General features: G+C 39.3%; 1 protein-coding gene across 1 annotated transcript; it reads left to right on the top strand.

Moving 5' to 3' along the window:
• Positions 1–1,571: 1,571 nt before the first annotated feature.
• Positions 1,572–9,713, top strand: uri1 (URI1 prefoldin like chaperone). The gene is made up of 11 exons (XM_010775599.1): positions 1,572–1,962; positions 2,808–2,842; positions 4,699–4,777; positions 5,028–5,163; positions 6,313–6,404; positions 6,488–6,551; positions 6,701–6,893; positions 6,989–7,232; positions 7,350–7,489; positions 7,592–7,832; positions 8,974–9,713. The coding sequence occupies exons 1-11, from the start codon at positions 1,891–1,893 to the stop codon at positions 9,160–9,162; spliced, it is 1,485 nt and encodes a 494-aa protein (XP_010773901.1). The 5' UTR covers positions 1,572–1,890; the 3' UTR covers positions 9,163–9,713.
• Positions 9,714–16,291: the final 6,578 nt, after the last annotated feature.

Raw genomic sequence — 16,291 nt, 5'->3', positions numbered from 1 at the left:
TTGTAGCAGCAATACATTAAATGTATTTGAATGTTGAAGGTGTTCCCCCTAATAAACATACTTACCTGGCTTCTATACTGTAGGTGTTTGTTTTCTAGGGTAGGCTAAATTAAGAATGAGTAAAAGAGGAATTCCTTAAACAATGTTTAATAAATATGAATTAAGGTGTTTGGGTTTTGTATTTATTAAGTTAATATCAACTTAAATAATTATACAAATGCACTTTCCGGATATTTCAGATGAATCTAAACTCATTTGTGGGCTAATTAATTAGTTCAACAATTAACAAACGAAGACCTGCCTAATCCAAACCTTACAAAACACATTTGTAAATGGTGTACCAGTACCTTTACAAATAAAAGGATCTCTGGCTACCATACCCATCATAATAGGGTAGTTGATCTTTTTTTTACAGGATTTTTTATTCTTGTTTCGTAGTCCATTATTTGCATTTGCTCCCCTTTACAAATCATATTTCCGACAGCAATTGAAGGCAACAAGAACAGCCAATGAGCGTCTAACAACAAGGGGGCTGGAACCATAGGTTGATTATATAAAATATCTGAAACCAAACTTGTTTATCAGAACTGACCTGACAAAGCCAACTTTAATATCTAATGATTGCTTTGTTGGCTTATATGTGAACATGTTTGTGGTTAAAATAGGATGTTGAACTACTATATATGTGCAGCTTCAAGCCTTTTTACATGAAGAGGTAACCCAGTGCTAATTTTGAGACAAAAACATCTCTGACAGTGGTGGTGCTGGTTATTTTGTTACTGTGTGTTTGGCTTGCAGGAGGATCTTGGCTGGCTACTGTAAGGCGACTGTTTACATTTGTGCAAACATCCATTTTACTCAGAGTACATTGGGGGACACAGAGGATCAGCTGCGTCAAGATAGCTTTATATAACTGAATACGGGAAATGCATTGGTGTCTCTTCAAAATAAAAGCATGGTGGGGGACTTCACTGGAGTGGACTGGGAAGGGGGCTTTACGTGAATGTCTCCATGTTATGCCACTCCATACTTCTTCTCAACTAAGTTTCAGAAATTTACTTTTTGTACCTCTTTGTTTATTTAAACCTAGCCTACAGGTTTAGCAGGATAAAAATCAACTTATAAATATAGAACATTTGCTATGATAACACTAAACAATAACACATTTTAATGATGGCTTTTTCAGTATTTGATGCCAATATTTGCAAACTTCTACTTAAGTTTACTTAAGATTTATTTTTGTTAGTTTACTTATTTAATAACAGGGTTAACTCTTTTTATTTTCAATAATTGATGACAGTACTAACTAAAGTATTGTTTTCCAACTGCCCTCAGACCCCAAGGGCTTTATAATCCCAGCCAGAGCAAACTGTTTGCCACAGACACAGTGTTATGTGGTAATTTACTTATTTTCTTGGAATATGGATGGAATATTTTTTTAACGAAATGTGTTGTTAGATACTAATTAAATAACATTAAGGATAAACTCTTTTTTTTCTTTATTTATAGCCTCACTGAGAAGCGACGTACCAACGATAGCTTTTATTTTGAAAATCATGAGCGGAAGTTCCCTTGTTATTTATGCTGTGTTGACATCGGACCGAGGTGCACGTCGCAGCGAGAGTGACGAGGAATATTTGCTGTTCTTTTGGATTAACACCGTGGATATTTTTGGAGATCATGCAGAAATCTTGAAATGAGAGTGTGAAATGGTATCACTTCCGAATGTGCGGATCTTTATCACTGCCCCATTGATGACTACGGCCAGAACGGGTCTCAGGAATCGCTGCGGCTGCATTCATAAACACTTCTTTAGGACTCACAACAACCCCTGAGCTTTGTTTTGGGGTTTCAATTAGCACAATTTCCTTTTGTGCACCTGGGTTAACAATGGCGGAAAAAGGTAAAATGAGCAATGAGCATCTCGGAGGAGTTGCCAGGCTCCGAGAGGAACAAGAGAAGGTAATTTAACCAGTTGACATGAAACATTTAGCTAATAACGTTTAACGTTAGCCCAACCATAGTGTGCTGCTGGCCACGCGGTGGTTCAGCAAGGGTCTTTGAACTACCAGTAAATCTACTTTAGTGCATTTTAAAATGAAATACAGACCTTTATGCACTAATTGCACAAATGTTTATGTAGAATTAGTTAGTTGTAAGTTAAATGTCTGCATGTTCGAGAAGCTTCCTCTCTGGCAGCCACACACATGTACAAGGTCTTGTTGAAAATGGTGCCTACAGGAGGGGGTGTGTTTAGTGTCCTTTTCTGTGCCTCTGTGTTTGTACTGCTAGTGGTTAGCGTTCACACTTTGTGAAACTGACTTGTATTGTGTTTATGAACTGTTGACAACTGCTAGCTAACGGTTAACTAAGTAACGCACGTGACAGTTTTAAAAACAATGGGAGCTTTTTAAGTTTCGATTTGTTAGATACGAATCTGTATAAAGTCAACACTAAGAAAGTCCTGCAAGCAAAACTTTAGAAATGTTTTGTTAACATGAACTGTATTTGTCACCATATATCCCATTGAAGGAATGTTTGTGTAATTCCATTTGAATGCAGTTTTGACCGCTGTGTGTGTCTTCCTCTCCTGCTTCCTGGTTGGGTATTTTTTCCATTTCCCTGTGTGTGATGTTTCTTTAACTTATATAATCACAAGTTGTATGTTTGCAATTTGCATGTTGCAATTATTATATTTGCCATTATACCAGAACATGTTATGGCTATTCAATCCTTGACTTAAAACTATGTAAATTCCATCGATTTTGGACAACTTAATTTTCATTAAAGTTATCTGTCTAAAACAGGTGGTGAAAGACTGTGAAAGTCGGATTCAGCACTGGTAAGTTTGAAGAAGATCACATGTACTTTGTCAAAAGTTGCATAGTGATATCTTTCTATACTTTTTTTTTTGTCTTTGTAATACACTGTTAAAAATATTGATGATAAACAAAGTAGCAAAAAGCATATGTTCAATATACAGTTCCTTAAAGAGATAAATAACAAAATATAAACATATCTGTGAAAATAAAACACATTCATGAGGATTATTTTTTAAATGTTCTGCTCAACATCATCCGCCTTCTTCTTTTCAGGGAAGTTTGTATTTAATCGAATCATAATTTTTAAAGATCCATTTAGAGCTGCCTAATTTTTTTTCTAATAATAGCCTTGAGGTTTTTTTCTTTCCCAAATAATCAAGAATTGATTATTTGCAATATTGATGCTCTGTATTTAGAGTGCTGGCGGTGGTCTAAATCTACAAATGAGACACTCCCTGACCAATCAGTGGCATTTGTTTCAAGCATGCCATAATTAGCCCGTTCATCCTTAATCCCGAGCACACTTGTAGTTGGAAGGAGAAGCATTGTTAGAACACAATCAACCTTTAGGCCCTGCACACTGCACAGTGGTATTTAGTCTGATTGCCTAATCCAGATGTGCCAAAGACAGTTTTCCACATTTGTGGAAGAGAACAAGGCTCTGTTGTATTTAAGTGTCCCGGTGATCCTTGACATTGAGCCATATTGCAGAACACCAGGATCTTGAAAACAGATAAATGGAATTAAGCCATCATTAACTTTATTATTTCCACTGGTCCGTTTGAATGATTCACTCAAACAGATGCAACAAAGCTCACACAAGAGTGTAGTAGATTTGAACAACAAGTAGAGGAAATACAAAGTGGAAACACCTGTGTGAGTGGACCATAACTCATGTAGGAGCTCTACTATAGTGTAACTATATTACAGTCAAATGTATTTGTATTGATGCAAGCAGTGGTCTGCGGTAGTGTTATTTACTGTAACTCTGCACAGCAGATGAGCAGAAAAGGTCAAAGTTCAAGTCCCCATGTAAGGACTGAGTACTATATCTCAATTACTGGCATACTACACGTTACAATACAGTATGCAACCTTGTAAAGGCTACTGCAGTTTTGACTAAAATAAGTATTTGGACCTCAAACGCAGTATTCCAATGTGTTGGGCTGATGGTGAGTCTGGGGGCGTGTGCATACTTGACTTCTCTGTGACTCTCCTTTTTGCGTTGTTGACAGACCAAAATAAATGTACCATTCTTATTGGTGCACTGAATGAACAGCCTGGTTCTGCCGATCATTACATCTGAACAAAGGCTGATTAACTGAAAGCACTTCAGTCATGTGCAAGGCCCTCTTTACAAGTAAACTGAGTACAGATATTTTAAGTTTGAAAGAGCAATAAAACATCACAAACTAGTTCTCGCTTGTTTCAATATGAATGTTGTAATTGCACCTGCAGGCATGAAATTGGAGAAAGTAGGGCGCCTCAAAAAAAGGTTTTAATCGTAAAAGATTTTTTTAAGAGTAACTGTACATAGCTATGTTTTTTTTTTACCTGCAGCAAGACAGTGTGTTGTATAGCATAGTATTATCATCATGATTTTCTCTAAAAATAAATAAAATCCATGTATACCAGGGACATCTTGAGGCGACTTTAGTTTCTCTAACGCCCCCCTCTGAAGGGGGAAACGGGCACTTCCTAATTGCTATTTTTTACTTCCCATTGTTCTTACAATTGTTTAACCTTCAAAAATAAGTCCAACAAACCAAATTGGATAACAATGGCTCAGAGAACATCTGTGACTTCAAATAAATAAACAAAAAAATGTTTATTTGAATAGTGGTTTGCCTAACATTGTGAATCTGTGCTTCTGCAGGAAGAAGGTGTCGGGTGACTATGAAGCGCTGAATGACCGGCTTAAAACTCTTCCAGATCAGCTTTCTTATGACATCACGGTGAGTGCTGACCTTGTTGCAAATACACATGAGAAACACACACAGTTAGACAACTTGTGTGTCTTTTGTAAATGTCAAGTTTTGCATTTAGCAGCTTCATGAGCTGTGTTTTAGTTTTGCAGAAACTGAGCCTCAATATGCATATTTTTGCGGCATTTTTATTTCTTCTTCACTCCTATCCTCACGTCCACATCATGACTCCTGCTCATTGTTTCTGTTGCTGTTGTTCCACCCCATGTGCTATAAACAGGTGCCCTTTGGCCCTCTGGCCTTCATGCCGGGGAAGCTGGTGCACACCAACGAGGTCACAGCGTTGCTCGGCGACAACTGGTTCGCCAAGTGCTCCACCAAGCAGGCTCAGAAAATTGTGGATCACAGGATGAAATGTGAGTCTGTTTTTGAAAAGACACTGTTTACTCTCAAAGTAACGGCTCAGCACTGCTCTTCTTCCTCCAGCAGAGGGTGTTGCTGCACCAAGCTCCACTGAAGAATCACTGAAGTGATATACATACTTTTAGAGGAGCCATTATTTGCCACAAGACTTTGGGAACAACTTGTCAAATTGAGTCTATTTTAAGGATCTGTTTGGTGAACTGTAATGCTGCTTCCCATAATTGCATAGATATCTTGAAGCATGCATGATTTTTGTCATATGCCGGGTACTTAATTTCACATTTGGTTAAAGGGTTGCACGCTGCACAGCACATCTACAGCACTCATGCGCTGTGCTGCTCTTGTTTCATGTCACCGCTGTCCCTGCTTTTTTTGTTAATCTTTCTCTGTCAATTCACACTTTTTGTTCCTCTCCTGTTGTCAAATCCCATCCTGTCAATGCAAGATTATTGTTTGATCGAGTGCGAGAAGTCTTTTTGAAGAGAAGAAATGTGTTTATACCATCATGGGTTATGCACGACCGTGTTTTGTCTTGCATTTTTTCCCCGCCGCTCGTTCTAGGTCTGAAAAAATCTCATATCAAGCGAAATGGGCCCAAGTAACGATCTCTGATGTGAACATTATTAGGCTGTTTAGTGAAGCAGAAACACGCTGCCACAGCCCCCCTCCCCCCCNCCCCCCCTCCTATCTGCTGACCCGGCCCACCCCACTATTGCAGAGCTAAGTGCTGTAATACAAACATAGCTGGCTGAAATGTGTCAAACAGCGGCTGAGTTGTCAGGCCTTCTGTGTTTGACCTTTCCTCACTTCCAGTTGATGCACTGACTGGAGGGGCTCCCAATCTCCATGGAAACAAGGGCCCTCTGCTGCTATTAGTAAAAGGGCTTAATTGTTGTCAAGATTTAATGATCCGGAGTAGTATTCAGGGCAGAAGATATTATGAACTGTTTGTGTCATCATTTTCCAATTTTTTTCCCCCTCAACTTGTTTAGTATTTTAACTCTTTCGCCGCTGGTTGCCATTAAATGTTTAATTTAAATCTCCATTAGCCTGCAGCCAGTCTTTTTGCACATTGTGTTTTGTCAGAATGCTTCCAACTTTCTTAATGTTGAATGATAATGTACCCTTTTTTTATTCTGCAGATGTGAAGAGTGAAATGGACGATCTTTCAAAGACGATGAAAAACTTTGAAGCCAGAGTCGGGCTCACCAAGGATTTGGAAAACATCTCGTCTGTATGTTGCGTTACTGCAAGTCTTCTCACAGATGAGATATTACCTATCACTTAAAAGGTATATTGACTTTGCTTGTTTTTTAGGGGAAAGGGGACTATATTGACATTAGAGAAGACTCCAGAAACATCGAAGCTGCTGTCACCAAAGGTATCTTTGTCTGCCTTTCTTCTGTCTCCATTTTACTTATCTATGTTGCCTTGTGAAAGAAAGTAACGAGAGTTTAATTTTACAACAAACTCGTATTAGGATTAAGCAAAACAAAGCTAATGAATTTATTTTCCATCTTGCTTTAACAGGAAGGAAAAGGATAGCACACATACCTAATTCTAAGCCCAAATTGGATGCCATTTTGGATCTAAAAGAAGAAGAGGAGATTAAAGTGGAGGGCGGAGATACAGAGAGAAGAATAGGCACCATCACTGAGGAGGAGTTGTGGGCTAGGTTGGATGAACTGGAGAAACTGGAGCAGCAACAAGATGATCAGGACAGGTAGAAAAACACACAGGGGTGTTCTCCTAATAACCTTAATAATTGTTACCTTAGGCAGAATAAAAAAGGTCTCATTGAAATGTGTTTTTCTTCAGATTATCTGATAATGCGGACATGAATGGTGACATGAATGGTGAGGAATCCTCCTCCTCTGAAGAGGAGAAGGAGGCAGATGCAGCACCTCCAGTAAACGGACAAAGTGTGAAGCCAAGCTGGACCTCCGCGCCTCACAGTAAAAAGCCGCCGTGCAAAGACAGCATAGCAGAGGAAGACGACGAGGAAGAGGAAGGCCACGGTTTGCCTACCATCCTTTTCTCTCACACAATGGAACCTAAGAAGGTCAGAGTGATAAATCACTGATAGCAAGAACTTGTTTTATCTTCATTACTTTTAATTTTACTGCTTATTTCCGTGTTTGCGACTTTCTCTCAACCCTGTCTCCGTATTTTGCTTCAGGTGAGGATAAACACAGGAAAGAACACCATGTTGAAGTTCAGCGAGAGGAAAGAGCAGCATTCTAAGAAGAAAAAGAAAAACTGCCTCAACAATGGACATCACGAACTTCACAAAATCACAACCCCAGTTGACATTTACAGGTAAATGAACAATTAAATGTAGGAATAAAAAAACAGTCATTTGCTCTGCTAAATGAGGCTCCTATCCTCTGATTGGTGAAACGGGTCTGCTGTCTTTGTCAGGTTGTTTGTGGACGTGAAGAACGGGGAACCCATCCCCAGAAAGTCCATCCTGAAGTCCCGCAGCCGAGAGAACAGCGTGTGCAGCGACACGAGCGAGAGCAGCGCGGCAGACTTTGATGAGCGCCGTATGATTGGTCGAAGCTTCAGCCACGACGACACGACGCACAGCGACACCAGCGACGGCCTCACGGAGGAGGACAGTCCCACCGCCGTCCCACTGCACCCCGCCAGTCGGTTTGAGGTAAGCAATACACATGTTTTTTAGTTTTAGTTCCACTACTGCTTAGATCTGCTCAGTGTAATGTCTTTAATCTCAGTTACAGTGTGGAGGGATCTGCAATATGGCTAGGTTATGAAACTGTTGTTAAATTGCTCCTCTGAGCCTCAAATCCCTTAATGAGGATATAACAAAACCCCACAGAAGCCTCTTTAAGTTGAAACGGGGGCTGCATTCGGTCAAACAGATATTAAATGTTAGTCACACGAGACGATATGAGGAAGAAATCACAGCATGAAAACAGTAGGAAGCATTTTGTGAGCCTGAAACTCCAACCATCATTAACGTGTTACCACGGTAAACGCACAATGTGTAAACGTATTATCTGCCGCTGGGGATCCCAAGCAAAACAACTAAAGAGGGAGTTGGGGAAGTCGTGAAGTAGTGTGGAATCAGAAGAGCTGTTGTATTTATTACCAACGCTGGACGAAGATTTTCCTGTAGGGGCTGCGAGCTGCCCCTTACGTTTGCTCTGCCTTTTCTTTGATGATTTAAGATCCAGAAGTTCAGTAGTTATTTAACGAGACCCACGTTATCAACAGAAGCCTCTTCCTCTCCAAAACAAGCAGACCTGGCGATTAAAAAAAACACTAAAAGCATTGAATAAAGCAAGTTCACATTTAAAAAAAAAAAGAAAAAAAAGAAATGGTGTTCCTCCAAGGCTGTTCAGTGAGCACATGCTGCTTATGTTTGCTCAGCTTGTTTCTTTGATAATTTAAGATCCGGGCATCCAAGAACTAAAATCCTTAATCTGGTTGAATAAATAGTCATCCAGGTAGCATGAGACATCTAAAAGAAAATTGGAACAATATGGCTTAAAAATGTATAAAAAATGCTGACAGCATTCGCAAAGGAGTTACTTGCTGACCAATGAAAAGCACCGTTGCCCTGATTTCAAGATTTCACACAACCGAAAAAAATCTATAACATCTTGTCAATTTTTTAACTTCATGCAGGAAAATGTTATGTTGTGCAATGCCTTGTTTTGTTGTTTTTTATGCTGCTGCAACGCAAACATTTCCCAAATTGGGATCAATAAAGTACCTCTATCTAAGTCTACCTTCACACCAGCTTTTACCACAATCATTCTCTCTCTCTCCTCCAGGCCTTTTCAGGTACAGTGGTGGAAAAGGACCCGATGCCTACTGCTGTTCCTCACCTGACCCTCGCTCCACCAGCTCTGCCCACCATCATGGAGAGGAAGCAGGAGGAGGTGGCGTCTGAAGTAGCCCCCCCACAGGAGGCTCCAAAGAGGGTGTCCAAGTTTAAAGCTGCCAGATTGCAGCAGAAGTGATGGTTGGCAATCAATTATAATTTTTCACAATAACATGTCAGTCTTTTTTTTTAACTAAAGTTTCTTTTCTACAACCGATGACCTGCACAGCATCTCTCTTTTCCTTCACACATCTTTCACCTCCTTCAATACAGGGTTTCTGTCATTGAGAATTCAGTGAGAAAAAGTAGAGTAGCAACGCTTTGTGTGTAACACTGCTTTTTAGCAAGATCCAAACACTAGTAAATACTCCCTTGCTCACTCATCTGTTGCTTATCCATTATTAAAGTTTAAATGGCAACCAAGTTCTGTCCGTCATCGTTTTACCTTTCTTTTGTTTTTCTGTTCATCAATGCTAGAGCCAGTTAAGGTAGGACTATAGGCTGCTCTTAAAAGCAGTTGCCTTGTTTTTTTCTGATTGTTAAGCAGAATCGGGTGCCAGCTAGCTCTTATTTGTATCTTTCTTGACCTGCCTAATGAATGTATGTATTCCCTTGTGACAAGCTTTATGTAAAGACAAAAAAAGAATATTGATGGAAACTAAAAGGAAAATAAACCATTTTGGCTACAAATACTGCTTCCTCTTTCTTCCTTTAAAGAAAATATGATCTTTATTTCATTTGTTTTGTGCAGACTTTGATCTTTTATCAGGCCTTTACCTGAAGTTTGAAAGAGTTTCTCAGTGTTTCTCACACTGCGTAGTAATGTTTATGATTACATTTTCTTCCCTGATGCCTAGCGCAAATTGTTTTGGTATTTAAATTGCCAGTCACTGAATGAGCTAATATGGTCTTTTTATGAATTATTGTTACTCCTGTCGTGTATTAAAATTTGGGCAGCTAAGTAAAGCTTTATCCCTGTCCTATATTGCAGCCCAACGTTTGTTAGGAAGCAATAACATTTCATCAAAGCTGTAAAGCAAATTGAACACGAAAACCTTTTCCAGTTAGCAAAAGTTCAACAAAGTGCAGCCTCAATGAGAGAGAGGAAATGCCCATGCCAACCACCCTCTGACAACAAATCAAGTTTAGCATTGGCTCAAAAACAAAACGTTACTGCGGAGGGCTAGGAGAGAGTGATTTAGAGTCTGCAGTTCATAGTTCCAGTAGCGAGCTTAGAAAAATATAGGATGTTAAAATGCTTAATGATTTGACATAATAGGGAGTATACATATCCAGTTCCAGTACAACAGTATTAAAGTCCTATATTTAAACTCCTACTTCAATAAAGGTATATACACCAAAATGTACTTTTAAAAGACCCACATTACTGTGAGTATAGCATTTTGGGGGATGGTAGAGATGGGGAAATGTTTACTTCTTATAAACAGGGTAGTTTAGTTATCTTCCTCCCCGTGACAAGATAAATCTGAAGGGGTCATGAAAAGAAAAAATGTTGACATTTTGTGACTAATCTTTGCTTTTGCTTAATCACATCATGGCTGCCTCAGACGGAAATCACGGTCTTCAGCAGGTCATCTTTTCACGTGCAGGCTCATCAGAATATACCGCCCTCCATCAGTGTCTCCAATAACAACGGGGGTTTAAAGAGACAGGTGTTAAAACAATGTGTTTCAAAATGGAAGGAAATAGAGGTATATTCAGACAGACTATGAGAATAACAATTTTTTTTAAAAACATCAGAAGCATGTTAACAGGTTGTAGAAACCCAAAATACAAATATGGAAGTCATCAAATCTGTCATCAATATTGTTCCTCCCTCACCGCAATCCCCAATGTCTAATTCCTTCATATTGAGTATTTTTTGGAACAACACCTTAACACAGTCTTAAATTATCCTTTTGTTTTACTCCATAGTTAATTGTGCTGTATTGAAGTCCCTAAATACAAGAGCATGTGATTATTTAATAATATATTGGGTGGTTTATTAAAATAAGCTCTGTTTACAATTCTCATAGCTCTCTTGTGTAATTATTTTTAAGGAAGATCCACGTTTTTTAAATCCCCTCATTTAAACGTTTTAAAGTATAACTTTTAGACAATTTTGTCTCTGGTTGCTGAGCGTTTGGTACACTCAGTGTGTGTTTGGAGTTTAGGAGATTAATATGGGGATTTTTTCTTTAGTAATATACTTGGAAATCACTCCGGACTGAGCTCTGTTGTTTGATGTAATTTAGATTCTTTTTGCGGGGCAACTCATACACACCACTGGACTTGATCTCCCCTACAAACCGCTTTAATTAAAGCTGCGGCTTGTGAGTTGAAAGGCTATCACTCCCCTTTTTAGTTAAATGGTGGGAGTGCAGGTCTCCGATAAGAAGCTTTTAAACAGGTCCTGAGGTGACTCGGGGCCCCCCCCCCCCCCCTCCACTTCATCAGGATTATTTCTCCAATATGAAAATCCAGGTACCATGAGACAGATTAGGCAATGCTTAACATACTAGACTTGTGTTGGTGAGACACGGATCACTGGATTTATGTAGGTTAAGCTGCAAAGGTATGCTGCAACACAGCAAAACTACATTATAAAGAAATCTTGCATGCAAACTATGTAACGGTCTGGAACACACATGAGATCTACATTTCAGGGATTAAGAGGGATTTAAAGAGTTGTGTGATGAAGGATTCAAGCAGGTATTGTTGTCCAGACAGGTGCCTGGGCCTGAGAGGGGGAGAGGAAGTGTTGCACTTAGCTCCAAATGTCAGAGGAATGGATTAAACAGCACCAGCACGTCTGCTCAACTGCAGTTTGAACGTATTGTATTTAAGATCCAGCCACTTACGCCATTTACACTCACGGCCTAAAGAGTAAACTGAAGGAACTCAGGAGAAACCAATGTTGAGGTGATTCATTGCGATGTCGGTCCATGACACATAGGTTTTAAACCCAGAGATTAAAAATATCAGTTCGATTTTTTGTTTTGCACTTTCCTAAATGTATTGTATTAGTGGATTGACAGAAAAATGTATTGGCCACTTCTTTCAGAATTCACACCCCACATATATAAAGGATTTTGGTTGATTTGTTCACTGCAAGAAACAACAATGTAGAATAGAAAAAATATATAATAAATGTGTTTATAAATATACAAATATGAATAGAAATAACTACAATATAACCGGTTAAATAAAGGGCTGGACAAGGGTTGACAAATATGTGTTTCATTGGAAGAGCAATTCACAGCATGGATTAAAGAGAATATTGTACAAAGACAAAAAGATGGGCATTAATGTTATGTCACATAATGTAACATGTTATTTTTATAATTAGCTAATTTTATAAAGTAGTTTTTCATTACATGTCAAAATTGTCTGCTTTCAGTTTCTCAAATGAGTTTTTGCCGCCTTTACAAATCTGAAGACATCCTCTTAACTGATAATGCTTTCCCCCCACACTTTTATGAAAATGGAGCAAAGAATGAAGTAATTAATTGAGAAAATAGTAGAAAACCATTAATCACTTTAATCCTTATATATCTTTGAAATATAGAGCTTGAGAACCTGTAGATAGCTTTAAATTCCAGTATAAGAAAACAAAAAGAAGCGTATCTGCAACCAATCAAAACCACAACATCGAAACCAAGGACCTGTTGCTCTATTGATGTCATTTAAATGTTTCTCTTTATTTGTGATGATGTCCAAGAATGTTTTTCTTAGAGGAAAATATTTGAAAAGCTTTCACGTATTCAAAGTAAGAAAACTCTTCTCACTTTGTTGGAGGTGAATCCACAGTCAAGATCAGCAGGATGGTGCAAATGTGAGAGAGGTTACATGCATCCAATTACTCTTCCTTAATAGAGCCATTTACCATCTAAAATGCTAAATCACAGAGGTTTAGTTATCCTCTCTTTCCTTACACAACATGCCAACAAACGGTATGGGTACGTCAAGCAAAGATAATCTGAAATAATACACAACACACAGGATAAGCCTGTGTAAAAAAGAACATCTGAATAACATGTAATCATGGCGTCTCTAGGGAGGGGGCAACAGGGGGCAGTGCCCCCATAACACTGAGCTTGGAACCCCTGTGCCCCCCCCCCTGAAAGAAAACTGAAAAAAAGAGTCTATGATAATATCATTTGTGCTAGTGTTGAAGCCAATACTGGGCTGTAATTGGAGCCAAAGTTCTGGGAATGTGTTTGTTTGGATTTGTGTAATTGCAATTTAATAAAAATAATTAATAACACAAATTATATTACTGAAACAAACCCTAATCAGGGTCTTTTGTGAGTGTTTTTTTTTGTACGCTATGACTTAATACTGGACTAGATGTTTCTCTGTTCTACTGCATTTGTGTGCAGAGTAATACTCTCATAAAATAACTGGTCATATGGCCCACTAATACAATTGGTCTACAACCACCACTGCATGTAAAATACAACATAAAGATCTTGTCTCCTTATACATCATGCCTTTACACAAGTTTCCAAATAATATAAAAGTAATGCTCCTGCAGGTAATCTCCTTAGCGAATTTGACATCCATAATACCCCATAATACCACGTAATACTTTAAATTCCAAATGCACGCATGTCTGAGTGAGAAGAGGGATTGATGAGGGCTGCGTCCTGGAGACGGCAGTGCACATTTTACGCACGTTGCCAGTCTGTTACACTTACACACCAGCGGCCAGATGAGGGAGACATACTGCTTCGGGACATGTCGAAGTATCCCGAGTAATTTAAAAAAAATATTTCATTACCTCTTTCTTCAACTGGAAATACTACACAGCTAAGCGCGCTGCGGTTGCGTCTGGTGCGAGTGTTTTTAAGGTTTCTTTTTTAGAGAGGAAGCGACAGTTCAAGAAGCGGGAATCTGGGTCCGACTGTGTGTTGGGCGTTTATGATAAAGCGTGAGAAGCGTATACACTCCGTCAGTCAGCAGTCAGTCATCCAGTTCAACATCACTCTCCTCCTCTGAACTTCAGCTGTCACCTCGTGTCCTCCGCGCATCCTCCAATCTGGCCAGGTAAGAAACAAATAAATAACCGATTCAGATTTACTGGAGTCATTTGTGCGAAAAAGTGAGTGAGTTTAAGTTTCTGTCGAATTCTGATAGACATGCGTTTCCTAGAGCTGCCACTATTGGCTTTTTTTAGGGGGTGAAAAAGTAAGTAATGGCGAAGGGCTAAAAGGCGACTATGGAATTAAATTCGACATAAGAAAATTGAACGACAGCTTTTCAGAAGAATGCAGAGTAAAGCAAATGTATGTTTCCTGATTGTTTATTTTTACATATGTTGTTTGTACAGTAGACCGTGAACATCTTCCATAAAATATATTTAATACGATTTTATGTCATATATAATAAAACCATGACGTTTTTTCTTAATTTCCTATTGTTTTAACACCATTTGGAGCCATAAATCTTACAATTTAAATAGAATAAAAAAAGTAGCAGCTACAATAGAACATTTGGGCTAATGAAGTTGTCTGTGACTGAGAATATTGATGCAAGGTGTCTGCATGTATCATTGTACAGTTTGTCTACAGTGAATTCACTGATTTTATTTTACAGCTGTAACAATATGTATCCAAAAGTGGCCTTGCTTTAGAAAATGTCACCTTTTTTTGTTGCTGTCACCTGTACAGAGTGGCACAGCCACTTTCAAAGCCATCCTCACCCTGTGCCCCCCCTCCTTCCTCCTGTTTCCAAATGCTCTCCTTTGAAGCGATGATGCCCCATCTGTCATATGTGAGCAAAGAGAGACCATGCTCTGCTCTTCTCAATTACTGAATTCTCCTCATGCCAGCTCCGGTGGGACAGGAGGAGGAGCAGGTGGGTGGCAGTCAGTTCGATCAATCAACATGAAATATTCAGCTTTGAATATACACATCATTTACTGCTGCTGCTGCTACTGCGGCTGTCCTTGTTAGAAAAACCCCAAAAAGAGTTGGGGCGTTTGTGTGAAGCGTTTTTTAACTGGGACCTTGTGTGTGCCGTGACACAGTTCCTGATGAAAAATGAGGCCCATGTTCAGGTGACTCCATCTTTTTGTTCCTAAACCAAACCTGTATGGAGACTGGAGGGTTATCTGAAATAATTAACTGAGAGGGGAGGGTGAGTGGCTGAAACTGTATTACATGTAGCGCCACAGCCGTTTTCTCATTATGCTGCAGTACATTCATACAGCTTACATGACAAAGCCCTGCTTGGCAACTTTGTCCCCTGATACAGGCACTTGTTTGAACACGAGGCTCATGATTTGAATATCTGTAATCCACGCTGAAATCAACAGGCCAGATGAACTTTTTGGCAACCTCTTCGCACCACATTGAGTGGGATTTTCTCCCCCCCAAAATGCCTAAACTCACCTAGATTTAGGCTTAAGATCCCATGGAAGGAAAAAAAGGGGAAAAAGTTATTGGATTTGTCTTCCCTGTGCGGGGCCAACAGGTATCACGAAACTTTGATATCTTATCAGAGCAAAATCGAAACCTTTCCAATCATTGAACACTCTTCAGGAAACTTTTAATCTCCTAAGTGTCTGCCTTGTGATAATAATATCTCTCTGTGATGTTGCCTCATGAAATTTGCCCGAGTACCATGGCCCTAAGTATTTGAGCTATGAGGCAATACAGTGAAAAGCATAGCCCCCTCATATGAGAACACAACAGTGAATAATTAATAACCTTGCTCCCAATTCCAGGAAAACAATAGCATATTGTAGGAACACTGCACTAATTTAACTAGAGGAAGAAAAAAAAAAAACTTCGACAAAATGTGGAATGCATCGCCATTGTTGTAAAGAATGTGTGCACGAGTTTTCGATGTGATTATCGTAGTATAGCTTTTGCACACTTTTCTGCTTTACTGCTGTGTATGTACTGTAGTGTTGCATGCTGAATGATATTATAGTATAATGTTGTTTGCCTTTGAGATTAATCAGAACACATTAAATACCCCTCTCTCACCTGCTGGCAGTATGTGAGGTGGAAGTGCACATGCAGGAAGCTATTTTCCACAGGCCTCCTCTCTTGGCTGTCAGCTCCCATTAAGGGGGAAGGTGTCATATCTGTAACACAGCTGAGTGCAGATGGCAGAGTGGAGGGGATGGCTCACCGATTTAAACAATGATTAATGAACAGAGATGGAAAACAAATTACATTGGACTATTGGAGGCAGGGAATTGTTTTTATGAAAATGTTAATTGTGTCTGCCAGGCTGATACCAGGAGTGGGGGAGGG

Source organism: Notothenia coriiceps, unplaced genomic scaffold, assembly GCF_000735185.1.
Source record: "Notothenia coriiceps isolate Sejong01 unplaced genomic scaffold, NC01 NC01_scaffold00015822, whole genome shotgun sequence".
NCBI lineage: Eukaryota > Metazoa > Chordata > Actinopteri > Perciformes > Nototheniidae > Notothenia > Notothenia coriiceps.
Note: the sequence above shows the minus strand (reverse complement) of the source record. Positions and strands in the feature narration are given on the sequence as shown.